This window comes from Leptodactylus fuscus, chromosome 6 (assembly GCF_031893055.1).
Source record: "Leptodactylus fuscus isolate aLepFus1 chromosome 6, aLepFus1.hap2, whole genome shotgun sequence".
Classification (NCBI taxonomy): Eukaryota; Metazoa; Chordata; class Amphibia; order Anura; family Leptodactylidae; genus Leptodactylus; species Leptodactylus fuscus.
Genome location: NC_134270.1, coordinates 109,193,076 through 109,211,404, shown reverse-complemented (window position 1 = coordinate 109,211,404; position 18,329 = coordinate 109,193,076). Strand labels below are relative to the sequence as shown.

The following is an 18,329-nucleotide window of genomic DNA, read 5'->3' as shown; positions in this document are numbered from 1 at the left end:
AAAATCTGATCTTGAGAGATGAGATGAATTATCAGATGAGGGATGGGTTTACATGTTTCCCATAGAAGTTTGTCGAGGCAGGAGGAAGCACTGTGTATGGGGAAGCTGAGTGGAATAGGTGTCAGCTAAAGAAAGTTTTTTGGTCAATAGATAGAGGGATTGTCTTTGAGACAAACCCTTTAAAGTCAGTCTATAGAGGTTATGCTAGGAAAACGTGACTGCGAAAACAGCAGTTACGCATGGAAACCGGCAGACCCCATTCCGTGCAGGACTTTTCTCTCTGCAGATGTGAGCACAGCCTTAGATTGTTGGCAGATTGACTATACAATGGATGCGGACCATATTGCCCTTAGACTAAGACCACTCCTGGTTGGTCCTTATTGCTTTCAAATGGGAAATTGGAAATGGAAAGGGGAAAGAATTGGGAAGGGGTAATTATACACTAGGCCAATCTATTCTTGGTGGTAAGACCTGGTACTGTAATTATGAAATTTTGATCTTTGATATAGGGCCTATCCCTTTCTATGTGTGTCAAAAGCAGATCCCATTACTAAAGGATTGTCAGGATGAAATACATGATGTACATGGTCAGCTTAAGCAGTAATAACCTCCTTTGTTGGCAGATGTCACCATTGATATGTGACAGGTTCCTTGTTCTGAACCCACCAGGCAGTCCTTACTCATCTCTAAACTTCTCTTATTCCAAACAGGACTTTGAACAACGTGAGCGCAGAAGAGAAACTTCTTTCATCCATTTTAATTAGGAATTATTAATATAAAATGAATTCACATTAAAACTAAATGAAACCTATTTAAATAAGTTCCTGCTGTTTTGAAGCTGCAAATCCTTGATTTGTGCTTTTTTAACATCATACAAAACCGAAAAAGGCGCAGCTGCTACATCAAACGGTTAAATGTTCATTTCCTTATATTCTCTTGCTCTGTGATGTGTCATTTTCACAAGTGCGTGCTGTAGAATGGGCTTCCTTGTCACAGACTATGCCAGCTTAGAAATGCCAGGGAACGCCACTATTTTAATACAGTGGCAAAATATAATGAGCTAGAGTTTGTACAGTGCGTACAGCTGCCAGAGCAGGAAGAGGAGGCTGAGAACCTGCAAGATGTCAGCAAGACTACTTAACGTACAACTTCACCTTGGAGCTTTGCTGTAGAAGATACTAGGAAACAGGAAAACTCCCTGTTATCTACCATGTGGTTACCATGTATTCTGTTGATGGATAGAGGTATAAGATTAGAGGATATATTGCTAAGATCTTACACATGTAAGACTGCTCAACAGAGAACGGTGTTACGCACGGCATTACAGGTGCTTAGTGCTGGGTGAGGTTCAGTTTCCATTTCCCCGTAAAGAGATATCTTAAGTGCTTTTATAGAACTCCGTTCCGAATACAACATCCATTGAAGAATGCTGTTTTTTTTTTATTTTTTAAGCAGACTCAACGCGCGTTATATGCCGCTATTTGATGTGTCGATATACATAATCCCATGGAAATGCATTATCAGTGAGAAACACTGTACATGAGGCCTAGTACATTCTGTTCCTACTGCATATTGTAGGCCTCATCAACAGATTACTACAATAGCCACTGTAAGGGCCCCTTCACACTGCGTAAGCGCTCGGCTCATTCCGAGCCGTACACGCAGGCGCTTCTAAACACTTCCCATTCACTTCAATGGGAGCGCTCGTAAAGCGGCCTTTATGCGCGCTCCCATTGAAGTGAATGGGAAGTGTTTAGAAGCGCTCGCTTGTACGGTTCGGAATGAGCCGAGCGCTTACGCCGTGTGAAGGGGCCCTAACAATGCTGTGTATCAGCTGCGGACAGGAGACAAGAAAGCAAAATGGACATCATTTATCAAAACTATCAAAAGGAAAAATTGACAAATGTCAGTTTTCATTTGTTTCTGTGTTAGGAAGGTGACAGCTGAATTGTGACTGGTTATTGTGGGGAGATAGAGTACAATACCAATATGATCTACACGAATGCCCTATAACAGCACATGACCTCCACAAAAGACCATAATACAAATAAAAAAAATTGTGCAGCCATGAGTGCTTCTAGAGGGCAATAGCCCATAAAATGGCATGAAGAGGCTTGCAACATTTTTTTTTTCTTTACAGAATTTTAATAGAATTCATGAAGGAAAAAATGTTCATGTGCCACTGGAGACTCCCAGGTACAGCGTGAATGAAAAGTAATTACAAGGGTTGTACAATATAAGATACAGTCCATGGACAGCTTGGCTCTATTTTTGAACAATAGCATAACCTTTTTGCCCCATTTAGTATTAAATTAACTTAAACAGGTTTTTTGGACTGTAGGAAAGGTTATCAATATCAGATCTATAGGGTCTAAGTCGTGACACCCCACTGATCAGCAGATTGAATGGCTGTGGCTACAACTCAAAACATCGTTTAGTGGCCTTGCTCAGTTACTGCAGCTCAGTCTTAAGATGACCGTGTGCTATCCAGGTTTTTCCCAGACAGCACATTGACCCATTCATTTCTGTGGACCTGTGTAAATGACCCTGAATAACACGGTCCCGTGTTCAGACTGACAGTCTGGGCTGCAAAATATGGAGCAGGTCCTATTCTTGTCCGATTTTACGAATGTGCTTCTGTGGCTCCCATTCATTGAACAACCATGTGCCATCCATGCACAGGCCATGCACCACCCATGCACAGGTGGCTAGCTCGTAGTCTTGTGCAATTTGGCTAATTCATATGAATTGAATAAGCTTGGCATCACACTCAAATACTGACTTATTATTGATAATATTGAAAGATAGGTCATAAGTATCAAAGCCTGGAAAAGCCTGCTTGTTTTTCAGATGCACATGGATATTCAGCTGGCATTCTTCTTACATAGGCCAGTGACTTTACAGTAACTTGACATAACACAACTTGTCGACTTCCACCATAAATAATTAGCCTCCCGAGGAACTTTTTCTGCTTTGCAGAAGTTCAGGGACTGTTACATGCAGAAATACTTTGTATTATAAAAGCTGTAAAGTGCCAAAGACAAGCCGCCGATCCAAGGTCACTAGAAAATCAGATAAGCTTCGGGGGCTCTCTGCCATATAAAACCTTTATCTTTTGACTGTAAGACAGTCTTAATGTGTAGAAGACCAATGCCTGCCATATATAGGCATCTCTAATGGGGACATGTCTGGTAAGCCAATGACTAATGTTCTTATTACCCGTTGCACCAGGTATGGAACTTTTATACGGTTTTAATGAGAAACCTTCATTAATCTATGTTCCAGTGAAGAGATAACACTGGAACTGCACCGTTATTTAAGGTTGTCACACATGTGTTCTTTGCATTATGGGTTCAATTATCTTTCTTCTCCAATAATGACCCATGCTTGCTGAGTCTGTCCATTCTTGAGACAGATGGTTCCCTGCGAGCTGTGACCTTGAGGTCTGAGAGCGAGAGGTCCACTAGGAATCGATGAGAGAGCTTAGAAATGATAGCAAGGATCACAAGAGAACAAGACTATTATGAAAGAGAGGCAGATGACGCCTCGTGATTAACCGATGGATGTGCTCATTAGCTTTCAGGAAATGTCTAGAAAATGAAGGCAGATGGAATCTACATCTCACAAAGTGACCTTCATATATATATATATATATATATATATATATATATATATATTTAATTGTAATTATTTTCCGTCGTCTCACTGTCACACATAAGAAAACAAACTGTTGCTCTTACTGCTACATGAAATGATTTTTGGATCTGACACCAGGCCAATAATAAGTTAAACTGGTACATAGGACAATGTCACATGGTATGGGATATATATGCACTATAATAATGAAGCAGTGATTTGTGTAGGAAGACAAACCCATTCACAAACTAGCATAAATGTCACCAATGTCTACTTGCAGTGTAGGAAAGGGTATTGTAGCGTGCCCAGCTGGATGGACTGCTATGCAGGTATTATTTCTATGGGTAATATCTCTAACCTACGAACCTTTATATTACAACATGAACTCTGCCCTCCCTGTTGTATATCGCCTGCTTCTGATTCTAATCACTATTACAAATCCACCGGGGGAATATCTGTTGTACAACATATGTTAAAAGATCTCAAAAGTGTGTCATAACTTTTTGGACTACTTTGCACAGGCAGCAGGGTCACAGCGCCCCACAAACTTGTTATAATGTGCACTATAACACTAATAAAATCTTCACCAGCCTCAAGGCGACATACATTTCAGTGTTTAGCACAAAGTTGAGCCATACATGTGCCAGATTTACTACGAACTGTACATCTCTTAATAAATTTGGTGAACATTACTCCATCAGACTAGTTAATGAAACACCAATCTTACTATATTGACACCATTGTGGTTATCGGTTTGCTATTAGTATGCCTAGTCCACATGGATCAATGGCATGTAAAGTTCATAGACCTTTTTATATTAGTAGATTATAGGAGACTGGCACATATGAATATTGGAAAGAATACAAACTTTTCCTTGGTGCGGACAAATACATGATGTCAGCTCAACAAGGCCGTCATAGTCCCTATTGTAAAACACCACAATAGAATGATTAACCACATTAAATCCCAAATTCATCTGCTTTAATGATATAAAAATAAGGTGATCTAAGAATTGATAATTTCTCTGGCCATATATAACTTATTATATGCATCTATTTCAGATTCGCTCGGACAAGGACAGAGAGAGTATGATTCGCTACAGCATTACTGGTGTCGGTGCTGATCAGCCACCCATGGAAATCTTTAACATAGATCCCATCTCTGGTCGTATGTATGTGACAAGACCGCTGGACAGAGAGGAGAGATCTTCGTATCATGTGAGTATAAACAGTGTGGAATCCATTATGACAAGTCATGCTTTATGTGAATTACTTCATATACATTTACAGGTATTCAAACAGGTAATATCTTATTGCATAGTAAAAATGGAAGCTTCACAAAAAAATGTGTGATCGTAACTGACCAGCAGCTAGTTGAGAGGGCATACAGTATATCCTATCACTGCAGGGATATGCTATGTGATGCCATTTCTGACTTGCCTTCTTCATTTCTGACTTGCCTTGGGAATCTGTTCCTTTTGGAATAGAAATACTAATTTGGCAATAAACTCCACATCATGTTAGTAGGCTTATTAACTGAGTCATGCATGATGATAAGGGGGCTGCCCTCTAGAGGGCAGCATACAGAGGTACTCTTCTCCTAATTATATCCTGGAGAATAATTTGCATATTTTTGCCTTCTTCAGTCATCTATCTGGGGTACTCTGCTGAATATGGACTATGATATCCCTGCTTACAACAGGTTTCCCACCAGTGCACCAATGTCACAAGTGTCAACGTTAGAGACAATGTTGAGCTATAAGCACATAACTTTATGCACATAGCGAAATTGCCATCTTCTGCATTGTATGACACACATCTTTAAACAGATGCAATGCAACCTTGATGTTGACTGCAGTGACCTGTGATATCATATCCATGATGACTTGGACATACACATGGGTGTCTATCTGCTGCCACTTCTATGTCCGGAAAGTTTCATATACTGGATTGCAATTAATTCGGAATTATTGATTTATAGGTTTATGTGAGGGTAGAGGTGTTAGATACAGCCATAATCCTATGCAGTACAGATTACCAATTACCGCAATCGATGCTGATGGCAGCATCAGCTGCAAATACGACCCTGGATTTCACTGTATTCTGGGGGATGTGTGAGACTGAGCTGTGCATGTGATGCTCTCACAGACGACCAGCCATTAACACGTTCCAAAGATGATTGCAAGGAATATTCATAACGTCGCTGACGCTACAGAGGCCCATTACAAAGCCTGGGAATTGTGTGATAAGCGCACCCTGAGGGAAAGATAAATACTCTGCCTCTTAGAACAGAGCAGCCAGCTCAGAAATTACCTCATTCACAAACAATAGTTTTTCATTTGCAATCTGCAGCTGTAGTGTTTGTGCTTGGACAAGAATCAACCAGGCTTCTGTCTGCAGAATTGCGGCCGGGCACATCTTATACACAAATCATTGGAATTACATTGTACCATTACACAATTAGGAGCAGGGATGGTAGAAGCTGAAGAAACCGACCCTGCGCTCAGGAGCAGCAGCTGATGGCGGCAATAAGAAGGGTTTTCCGACGCTCAGTGCAGGCTTACAGGGCTATTGCTGATCAATCATCGAGATATATTGCAAGGCTCACTTTTATCACCTATCCAAAGGGTAAATGGTCATATAGCAGACAGCTGTTCTTCCTGGTCCCCATAGACGTGTACACTTGATTTCACCAAAGATGCACGTGCTACCACTGAAGAGAGAGGACAAAGCTGCCGCCAGACCTCACTGACAGCAAGTTAGGCATTCACATTCAATGTGCCCTATACTTCCTTTCACAGCCATCATTGGGAAAGAGCCAGGAGGTTCCCATACACAAGATAGGTGGCCAATCCTGCCAAAATTGTGTGGTTTGGCTACCTCTTCTCTTATGCCTGGTTCACATCTGAGTTTGGTAATCCGAACGAATTAACAAGCGGTCAGCAGTGAAAGCAAACGGACCCCATAGACTATAATGGGGCCCGTGTGCTTTCCGCGCGCTCCCCGCACGAGGCATGCAGACATCAAAGTAGATCACGAAGTAGAAACTGCGTGGAAAGCACCCGGACCCCATTATAGTCTATGGGGTCTGTGTGCTCTCATAAACTCTCCATTTGCCAATCCATTTGGTATTCCACATGGGGACTCCCCTAACGGATTACCAAATGCAGTTGTGAACCAGGCATTACGTATACGGGATCTTTATATCTGGTTTATATTCAACACATTGCATAGCTGTGTTACAGTTACAGACCTTCATTTCTTTGAGTCCTTTCCACATGATCTTAGCTAGCAACCAATTTAAATGCACAGAAATGTTCTTTCCTTGCAAACAAAACTTGAGGTCTGTCAAAATTTGATATATATGTTCAATGCTTTTATAATGGCTCCAGAAGCACCAAACATTCATCATCCTCATTAAAAATGTAGAAATGAAGATGGAAATCCTGTCAGATTTTCTGACTGTCTGTGTCTGGGACACTGACTTTACTTCAGTCTATATTCTAAAGGAAAAAGCTCTAATGTACTCTTTCTTAGTTTTCTGACTGGTTAAAGGTCAATATGAAAGGGAAACGCTTTATTTTTGTCGTAGAGTTCTTTAGTGTCAGAAAACTGGTGAGCAGTAATCGATAGATCGATCCAGGGGTATAGCTAGGGGGTGTGGTGGTAGCCGTCACTACCGGGCCCTGGACCCTGAGGGCCACTAAAAGGGCCAATGTCACATAAAATATAACACTATACTAAAAGGCACAAGGTAATTGACTCCATTTCCATTACAGACTTAGCATTGGGATCCAGGAACTTCAGGTTAATTTATTGAAAAGGAAAAACTAAACATTGCATTGTCATAAGTATTCAGACCCTCTACTTAATTCTTAGTTGAAGCACCTTTGGTAGCGATCACCCCCTCCAGTCTTCTTGGGTATGATGTCACAAGATTTGCACACTAGAGTTTTGGGATATTCTGCCATTCCTCTCTGCAGATCCCTTCAAGCTGTGTCCGATTGGATGGGGACAGCCATTTTCAGGTTTCTCCAGAGATGTCTGATTGGACATGGACATTCACAGAGTTGTCCATAAGCCATTACAGTGTTGTCTTGGCTTTAGGCTTATGGTCAGTGTCTTGTTGGAAAGTGAACCTTCAGCCCAGTGTGATGTCCCTACCAACCTAAATCAGGTTTTCATTAAAGGGGTTTACAGGGACTTCTTATTTGAGAAGGTATTCTTTGCAAAGTCTAGGCTGGCTTCAGTGTGTCTTTTACTAGAGAGTAATGTCTTGTTGCAGTGATGGTTGACCTTCTGGAAGTTTCTCCCATCTGCACACAAGATCAGAGTGATCATTTGGGTTCTTGGTGACCTCCCATACGAAAGCACTTAGTTTGGTGGAGCAGCTGTTACTAGGAAGAGTCTGACTTGTTACAAACTTCTTCCGTTTAAGAATTATGAAATCCACTGTGCTCTTAAGAATTTTTCTTGCAACAGAAAATTTTTGTACCGTTCCCCAGTTCTGTGCCTCCTCACAATTCTGTACCTGAGCTCTACAGGTAGTTCTTACCTCTTTGTGGGTTGGTTTTTGGTCTGTTATGCATTGTCAGTTGTGAGATCTTACATAGACACCTTTCTTTACAAATGATGTGCAATCACCTGAGTTTACCATAGGTGGACTCCAATCAATGTGTAGAAACATCTCAAAGATGATCAAGAGAAATAAGAAGTTCCCAGAGCTAAATTTCAAGTGACATAGCAAAGGGTCTGAATACTTAAAAGTACATGCAAAATTTTAGTTATTCCTTTTTACTACATTTACAAAAAAGTAAAAAAAAAAAAAAATCATATTCCCATTACCGGGTAAAGAATGCACATTGATTGCAAAAATTCTTAGTTTTTTTTATATTTTAGTTATTTCAGGATAACAAAATCTGAAAAAGGGTCTGAAGACTTTCAAAATGTATCATATCTGTATTTACCCAAAGAGCAACAGAACCTTGTTCTTCTCCCTATGCATTCCAATAAATCAGAGCAGGATTAATGGGTTACATCCAGAAGAGGCATTGACAGGCTTGTACATGGAGCTGGCCTCCATTCCTCTTGACAAATACAGACAAGCTTCCCCTGTTCTCTGGATTACCCTCCATAACAACTGCCTGTCTCTGCATTGCGGTAATGACTTTCAATTGCTCCTTAATTTTTCGTTATCTGTCTTCTTGATGCAAGGACGATGTACTACAACATCTGTCTCGCAGCCAGAGGTGAGGAATGCGCCATCTTTAGGAGGCTGTCAATCAATTTCAGTCAGCAGAACATATGTTTCTCCAACTCCCTGTTCTGTGCTTGTCTGCAGAGAATAAACACAAATAGTGATATAGCATAATACTAAAAATACTAACAGATTTTTTTCCTCCTTGCATCACTGTTTTGGCATGCATATCCTGCTCCATACGCTTTTCCATTATGTTATAAAGTCAGAGTGTTGTTATATCCATAAAACACCTATAAATAAAATCTGGCTTACAGGTGGTGCGTTCTGATCTATGTACTTCAAAGCTCATTAGGACATTTTGTGCATTAAAAGCTTTAATCCATCCCCCGCTAACACTTTGGCTTTGCTGTACGTCTACTAAGAGGATACACTCAAGCAATGGCAAGAAAATAATTCATTTTTTTAACAAATAACTGATATGTATGAATCCCCCATCTTCCAAACTGCAACTTTTTAAAGGGTTTATGTCTTAACCCCTTCCCGACATTCGCCGTAATAGTACGGCGCTGCAGGGAAGGGCTTCCCGCAAACCGCCGTACTATTACTGCGGATGCATGGTGCGCACACAGAAACTGTGTGCGCACCATGCACAGCGGGTGTCAGCCGTAATACACGGCTGACATTGCCCCGTAACACCCGCGGTCGGAACCGGGTCCGATCGCGGGTGTTAACCCCTGATATGCCGGCGATCAACATGACCGCCGGCACCTCCAGGGTTCCGTTCTAAAATGGTGGCGATCGGCACCCCCCGCGCCGGTTTCGGGGGGTGCCGGTGTTCGTAGGGGGCAGCCCGGGGTCTGATCAGTGACCCCGGGTCTGCCCCTTCACTTACCCCGTCCTCGTACCTGGCTGATCCTGCCGTAAATGAAGCTGTCAGCCTGTGCGTCTACACAGGCTGACAGCTTCCTATACAATGCAATACACGTGTAACACGTGTATTGCAGCGTACCTCTATTGAAGCAGTGATCAGCCGATCACTGCTTCAATCCCCCATGGAGACAGAAAAAAAAAGTTGGACAAAAGTAAAAATAAAAAAGTTTAAATAAGTTTAAAATAAAATAGAAATAAATAAAGCCCCAAAAATCCCATTTTCCCCATATAAAATGTTTTATTATGTAAAATAAAGAAAAATAGAAAAAAACATTACATATTTGGTATTGCCGTGTCCGTAATAACCTGAACAATAAAATTAAAACATTATTTAACCCGAACGGCGAATGTCGTAAAAAACCCCCGTAGAAAACCGCACAAAATAATGATTATTCACCACCTTTCCCTTACAAAATGTTCAATAAAAAGTAATCAAATGGTCAGATGAAAACCAAAATGGTACCAATAAAAAGAAGAGGTCTTCCCGCAAAAAATAAGCCCTCAACCAGCTCTGTCTAGCGAAAAATAAAAACGTTATGCCTTTCAGAAGATGGCGATGCAAAAATAATTGATTTTTTTCCCTGAATTGAATTCTATTCTGCACAAATAGCAACGCATTAAAAAATCATATAAATGAGGTATCGCCGTAACCGTACCAACCCGCAGAATAAAGGTAACATGTTACTTATGCTGTACGCTGCACGGGAAAAAAAATAAATGCTAAAAAGTAATGCCAGAATTGAAGTTTCCTGTAACATCTCTGCCTGTTCGGGCCTCTGCGCCACCCTCTGCTCGCATGCTGCGGCGCCGGAGGCGTGTGCAGTTTGATAATCTGCTTAAGGTTTTTAGTTGCACTGTGTGAACACGGCTCTAGTCCTTAATTGGATTTGCACCACACCCGTCTTCTGCCAAGGTTGCCTCTGTTCATTAAGTGGTTAATCTGTCTTGCCTGTGATTGACAGCTTTCCTTCCTATCAGGTTCTGGGCGGGTTCTTCCTTCCCTATTTAGTCTTGGCTCACAGTCACACTGGTGCCGGTTATTGCCCTTGCTTTCTGGTATCTCTTGCTGTTATTTACTTGTATGCTAAACCTTGACCTCTGGCTTTCCTACTGACTATTCTCTTGACTCCGATTTGGCACTGCATCGCTCTCTTGTTACCGAACCCTGGCTACCTGACCTCCCTTTGTTGTTGTACGTCTTGTCTGCGTTTTGTGTTTCACGTATTCAGGGAGGGATTGTCTTCGTGGTTGTCGCCTATTACCTAGGATAGGGTCTGGCAATAGGAAGGGCAAGCGGGGGGCTTCAGTTTAGGGCTCACTGTCCCTTGTGCCCCTCCCTCCAGGGTTCACCAGCAGCTTCTGGGGAAATATCATCTGGCTATTCCCTAACATTTCCTTTTACATCCCACCCAGAAAGAGTTAATAAAATGTAGTCAATAAGTTACAGGGCCCAAAATGGTGGCATTGAGAAGTACATCTAATACCGCAAACACCAAGCCCTCATATGGCCACATTGCCAGAAAATAAAAATAAAAATCTACCTTGTACAATGTTAAGACAAAAAACCCAAAAGTCGCCAAATCATAAGGACATAAGTGGCTGCGACTAGAAGGAAATGTGTAAGCGGTGCGAGCGTTTTCAGGGGACACCCCATATTTAGAGCTTATGACAGATAATACAGCAGCGCTGATCCCCCAGAATGCCCCTCTTCCCCGTCCGCATCATAGGAGCTGGTGGGAAAATAGAATGGGATTTGGTGTACCCAATTTACTCCGCACAGCTTACACATTCACTTCGGGGTTACTAATGCTCACTACATCACTTGATAAATTCTTTGAGGGGTGCGGTTTTCAAAATGGGGTCACTTTCTAGAGGTTTCCACTGTTTTGACTCCTCAAGGGCTTTGTAAATGCGACATGGTTCCTGAAACTGATCACAGCCAGATCTGCCCTCTAAAAGCTCTTTGGCGCGCCTTCCCTCCTGCGTCTCGCTGTGCGTCCATATATTAGTTTACACCCACAAGTGGGGTACTATGGTAGTCGGGAGAACTTGCCTAACAAATTGTGGGACGCGTTGTCTCCTTTAACCCCTTGTGAATGTGCAAATTCTAGGGCTAAATGAAAATATTAGTAAAATAAATTCAAATTTGAAAATTTCACCTCCATTTTGTATTAATTCCTGTTAAGCACTTATAGGGTTAAATTACTAGGTATATGTTGTTTTGGCTTATTTAAGGGGTGCAGTTTTGAAAATGGGGTGATTTATGGGGGATTTTAATACAAGGGTCTTTCAAAACCCCTTCATAACTGGATTAGTCCCTTAAAAAAATGGGTTTTGGAAATTTCTTGAAAATTTTGAATATTGTTGATTCACTTGTAAATCTTATAATGTCCGTAAAAATTAAAAGGGCGCCTAAAGTTTGATGCCGACATAAAGCAGAGATCTGGGACATGAGATTTATGATATAATTTTGGCGGTCTGACTATCTGTATGCAATGCACATCATTTCAAACTTTATAAAATGCATATTTTCAAAATTTCCACCAAATTTCCAATTTTTTCATAATTAAACACAAAACATATCAACCAAAATTTACCACTAACATGAAGTACAATGTGTTACGAAAAAACAAAATCACTTTGGTAAGTTAAAGCGTTCCAAAGTTATTGCCACATAAAGTGACACATGTCAGTTTTGAAAAATCGAGCTTGGTCAGGAAGTCAAAAAGTGCCATCGGCGGGAAGCAGTTAAAGAGGACCACCTCCACCAATTCAAGTTAATCCCATCTGTTAATAGGCACCGCTCCACTGGTTCCTCTAGCCACCACCATTTCGAAACAACAAGTGCAGTTAGGTTTGGTGCCTGATGTGCTATTTAAGCTCTTGAAGAAAACAGGAATATTTTCCAGTATACACCATGGCGCATACCACAAAGGCACAAGGTACTCACATAACAATAGATAATAATTAGATAATCTTGGTTTATTGAGTCATTTCCATAGTAACCCATTTTGGAGTACACAGACCCCTTTATCAAACAAAGGACACATACCTACCTATGTGTCCAGTATATGTCCTCCGTTTGTTTGATAGGGGTCTGTGTAACGGGAAACACGTTACTATAGAGTTGACTCGATAAACCAAGATTATCTATTACATCCAAAATCTATTTTTATTGGACTGGCTTTCTGCCACCTTGGGTATGCGCCACAGCCTTAGTGGAAAGTCTTCCCGTTTTCTTTGATTATTTCACCACCTGGACAGATGGGCAGCGTGCCAAGTGGGACATTCGCTTGGCACAAAACCATCTATATCAGACATCATTAGATTTATTTTGCCTGACAAACCTTTTATTATAGGTAAGTACCCATCCATATAGTGAATGAGTAACTGATGAAATATTTATAACGTTATCACCCTATGAGCTCTCGGTTTTCTTCTGCATGAACCTTACTGGTGGACTAGTTAAACTCTGTAATGTCAGAAGGGCAATGTCAGGCAGGGGGTGTGACTCAGAGCTCCAATCAGAGGCAGCCAGTGTCAGAGCTCAGAATCACACCCCTTGTCTGCTCCTGCCTGACACCGCCCTCCTGACAGTATAGAGGCTAAACAGCATATCAGGCGCCACAACTAACAGCACTGATTGCTCAGGAACGCTGGGGGTTAGACAAAAAAATTCAACTGTGCCAAAATCAGTGGATCAGCAGCTATTAGCTGGACTTGAGGGAGGTGATGCAAGGTAGTCTTTAAGCCAGCATCCATGCTTTACATAAACAGGCCATTAATGTCAATCAGTACTATGTAATATTTCATTTTACCTTTGATGGCACTGCAGGGAAATTTTACATTTACAGCTAAGGCCGCCCACTGCTGATTTCTTTGGATTCATGCAGTGAGACACCTTGTTATAAACACATCACAGTACAGTCTTGGTCCTATTCCCTCTGCTACTGTGTGGCAATAACCAGTGTTAGGATTCTACTGTTAACAAACAAGGTACTTGGGGGGCAAACAACCGTAAGTGACAAAACTTGGCACCACAATGTGTGATCCCTTTTGATCTTTACTATGGAGCCAACTCTCTTTTTTTTGTATCACTACTGAAATTTCCATTTTGGTGACTATGATGACTATAAGTAACTGTTTGATACATTCTTTATATTGGATACAATGCAACAGCAGTAGCATCTTTTAAACTGGGAAGTTGTGGACCCACAAGTCCATGTGACAAATAAGACAGACCCAAGTGATTGAGTCTTTGGTTCCAACTCCTAGGGTTGTATTTTGGTAGCAATAAATGTTTCATAAAAGAGACAGGATGGGTTATAGTAAATTAAAAAAGCATTACTCACCTTACGAATCCCGCACTGTTACTGTTTTGTAGCTGATCAATTCCACATTGGTTTCTACTTAGGGTCCATTGACACAGAGTATTTCGGTGCTGATTTTTACGCTGAATCCGCGTCAGAATCCACATGGGAAAAAAACACCTCACCATAGAGTTTTATGGGTTCCGCTTGCTTTACTTTTCCATTCGCTGAATTTTTCTGCTAGCGGAAAAAAAAAGCTTCTTTCAGGCAGATTCCACCTGCAAAAACCAATGCAGTCAATGAGAGGTGGAAAGTCCATGCTGCAGAATTGGCAAAAAACGTGTGTAAAAACCGCTAGCGGTTTTTTCAGGGTCCATATACACTGTTCTGGAGGGAAAAAAAATAAATAAAAAAGCCTCAATAAAGCTTTCAAAAACTGCTTCAAAAAACATTTCCTAATTCCTCAATCAGATATTTTCCTCACCAAAATCCTCGCCAAAAAACTCAGTGTTAATGGACCCTTAGCCAAACACAGAGGAAATAGCAGAACATGCCCACTCAGCCAATCAGGGGACACAGTGGTGACCCATCTCAGCCAATGAGTGGGCATTTCCTGCCATTATATGCGAGCTGGGATAGGACAAGGAAGTAGACACCACATAAGCATCTGGACGGCAGCGGTGGGGGTACAGTGAGGCCGATAATGCTGAAATGTTTACAGTATATTTTTAACCCATTCTGCCCTTTAACAAATTATTTGTTAATATTATTAATATATAGTCTCTTTATATATTTGCTTGTGATTGGACAAGACTGCGATGGAATTAAGAAGTCTTACACCTCAAAGAGTTTCATTTGCATAAGCATCTTCTCTTTACATATGGTTCTGATATCTAATGTTAAAGGAAAGTAAAACCAAACTATATAAAGATTTGGTTAACATAAGAGTTAACGTTATCTGGTTTATTCCTCCTCGTTCACATAACACTCTGTAGTAAATCCCCAGCGAGAGCTCTGCATAATATGACAGCATCATTTCAGTGTCAGATCAGTGAACCCACACAATCATCACATCTGGTGAGGAGCCCGCCACTCGCACCTCCATGGTGTAACAACTGCCAGCTGGATTGATTTGTAAAAGACAATCTACATCCAGCAAAATAAAAGTAGGATTTGTTAGTGTGGGTAAAGATTTTCCTTAAAGGGACCCTAACTCAGAACAAACATGGTAAGGGGTTGGCATTTTCCAATATATTGGGAGCTTTGAATCTAAGAGTTATAGGAATTAATATAAAGTATGTAAAGAAGACGTCCCAAATCAAAAAGAAAAGCAACTAAAGGCTCAGAATTAGCCCATTCTGTCTTCTAAGATTTCAGATGAACTTGCAGGTCTGTGCCAGAGAGAACAGGCTCTTAGGATTTTGGACTATTTCAATAACAGCCTACTGTATACAAATGTTATGCGCTGTAGTGGATCTGTTGAATATGGACAAGCCAATAATAATATAATGAATTAATAATTACTAGGCTATTAACAATCATTTTGATAGACAGAATGGCAACTGGACGCCTGATACTTGGCAGTATGACAGCAGATGGCTGGCTGTACTTGCCATAATATTGCAGCTGAATGTGCTGTGTGTTGTAGTGATTATGTGCTCAGAATGACTCTGTGTCCTAATAATCCTCTCTAAATCAGAAGGATCATCATCACATGTGTTTGTAAATGTGATGGGACCACCGACCCTCTGAGCTACAGTAAGCAGCAAAAGTTTGTCCAACTTGGCTGTAGAAGTGCAGTCAGATGTCCATATCAATGCATCGATCTGCCACTGAATGGCCTATGTGCTCTGTGTGCTGCACTCTGGACTATTACTTTATTAACTATAGGATCATCTGCGGGATGCATCATAGGGCGTCATATGTTTTATTCTGCAGGGGCCATATCTAGAAATAACTCCCTCCTCTTTGCCCCTATCACATGGTCTATCTCCTTATGCTCACTTACTGTGCACTACTTCCAAGTTACTACACTCATCCCCCACTGACATTATTCCTTTTATGATCGGAGGATACAATTTAGTATATCTGTGGATTAACTCCAGAGCCTACCAAAAAAGCAACACACTACATTGGTATGGTTACCAGTCTCTTCCGACATCCCTAAGTTGTGCCTTCATTGGCTCATCCACTCTGCATCGTATCCAGAATTGTATAAAAGAGTATAATAAAAATATAAGATCTGGGAACAGCATTTCTGGGCCTGGGAAAAGCCAAATTAGCCAGGATTGTTACAGAAAATTTTGACCAATGCCTGTAATATAATACATGTACAAACAATATATAACCAGCAATGCTCTTCTTTCTTCCAGCTCAGGGCTCATGCTGTAGATATGAATGGGAATAAGGTGGAGAACCCTATTGATTTGTCAATCTATGTCATCGATATGAATGATAACAGACCAGAATTCGCCAGCCCAGTGTTCAACGGCTCAGTGGATGAAGCTTCAAAGCCAGGTATGACATTCAAAGCACTAAGTTCTCTTGTCACATGGGTGTTAAATAAGGTAGTATTAATAGTTAATATGTGAATACCTTGTGAATGTAACATATTGTCAGGTCCACTTGGCATTATTGAGCACAGTTCCATCCTAAAAGTAACCTGCCACTAGGTTGGAACCTCTAACATATTAGTATGTCCTTATGCACAGCATGTGCAGTAAAGCAAGGTGTGCTGTCCTCAGCTTCATCAGGGGACATGTATATATGTTAGGAGCCATCAGACTGGTCACAGTCACAGACTCACCTTGTATTAGAGTTGTTACAATACTAAACGGAAGCACAAATGGGAATGAGATTACCAGGTTTGGGACCTTAAACCCCAGCAATATAAAACCATGTTACTGGCTTAGGAATTCTAAACCTGGAGACAGGTTCACTTTAGGCCAGGGCCCCACGGGCCGGAAGCCATGATTTTCCTACAGCGGAAACACCGCAGTAAAAATCGTGACGTTTTACAGTACAAGCAAAGTGGATGGGATTCAAGCGAATCCCATGCCAAATTTGTGGCAGAAACCGCAGTGCGGACACGCCATGATTTCCTGAACCGACGCGGTTTTGGAAATTGCAGCATGCCATCCCATTGACTTCAGTGACATTTTTTACACATGTAAAAAACGCACCAAAAAACTTGTGCACTCGTTTACTCCGTGTGGATGGACTCTTAAAGCGACACATCTCCTGAAGTGTCTTTTTTCAGTAGATACTTGTATTCCCTATGAAACCACAATCCTGGAGCATCTATTCCATGATGTTTGAATCTTTTATTATTCCATCTACAAAATATCTGAATAAATTGACAACTGGACATTACCATTCCTTTCGGGGGGATTTGCCTCAAGGGATCAGCAATTTTTGGGCATTTCAGCTGCTGTGAAACTACAAATCCCTACATGTTCCATTCATTCCTATGGGAGTTCTGTGAAAAGCTTAGCAAATGTACATGTTTGGGGTTGTAGTGTCACAACAACTGATGGGCTGAAAGTTGTTGACATCCTGCCATAGACGGCCTAATAATGGCAGCAGTTATTGTACAGTGTCAGATTATACAATGTGCAGGGGTACACTGACAAACTTGCAAAATCCAATGTTTATATTGTAAGCTCTCGCGGGCAGGGCCCTCTACCCCACCGTGCCAGTCGGTCATTATTAGTATTATTTCTACCTGTATAATTTGTGTATTGTATGTAACCCCCAAATGTAAAGCACCATGGAATTAATGGTGTTACATAAATAAACAATAATAATAATAGGCTTCTAGGAAGAGCAACGGAGCTACAGTACAATGCAGACTGATGAAAAAGATATTCCAGAATTCTGATATCATGAAGAATACACACATTTACTAAAATAGCTATGGTCTGGTCCTTTCCAGTATTTTATTGGACTGCTCTACAAATTTCAGAACAGAACATCGAGCTCCTGGATTGGAACACACTCAGGTTGTGCACTCTATATTGTGTATGAACCCTAAGGTCTGTACAGGAGACTTACCTAGGCATCATACAGTGTCTCTGCACCTCTCATGTGGGAAAACAAAATGAAGTGTCACCTTCTAGGCTGCTGGTGGTGTCACTGCGGTGGGCAGTGAGGTGTTTGCGTCTTGTGCTTCACACTTCAGCCATCTGTAATAGTAGCATATTTAGAGCAGGCCTTCTGTATGCACATGAACAATGCTGCTATTGTAATGAGTGC

At 41.2% G+C, this 18,329-nt stretch overlaps 1 protein-coding gene across 1 annotated transcript in view; it reads left to right on the top strand.

Moving 5' to 3' along the window:
- CDH4 (cadherin 4) overlaps window positions 1-18,329 on the top strand; it is a 575,855-nt gene that overhangs the window by 497,683 nt on the left and 59,843 nt on the right. Inside the window, exons 5-6 of the mRNA XM_075277003.1 lie at window positions 4,698-4,853; window positions 16,448-16,592. Of these exons, the coding sequence (XP_075133104.1) occupies window positions 4,698-4,853; window positions 16,448-16,592 (301 nt within the window). The remainder of the gene's footprint in view (window positions 1-4,697; window positions 4,854-16,447; window positions 16,593-18,329) is intronic.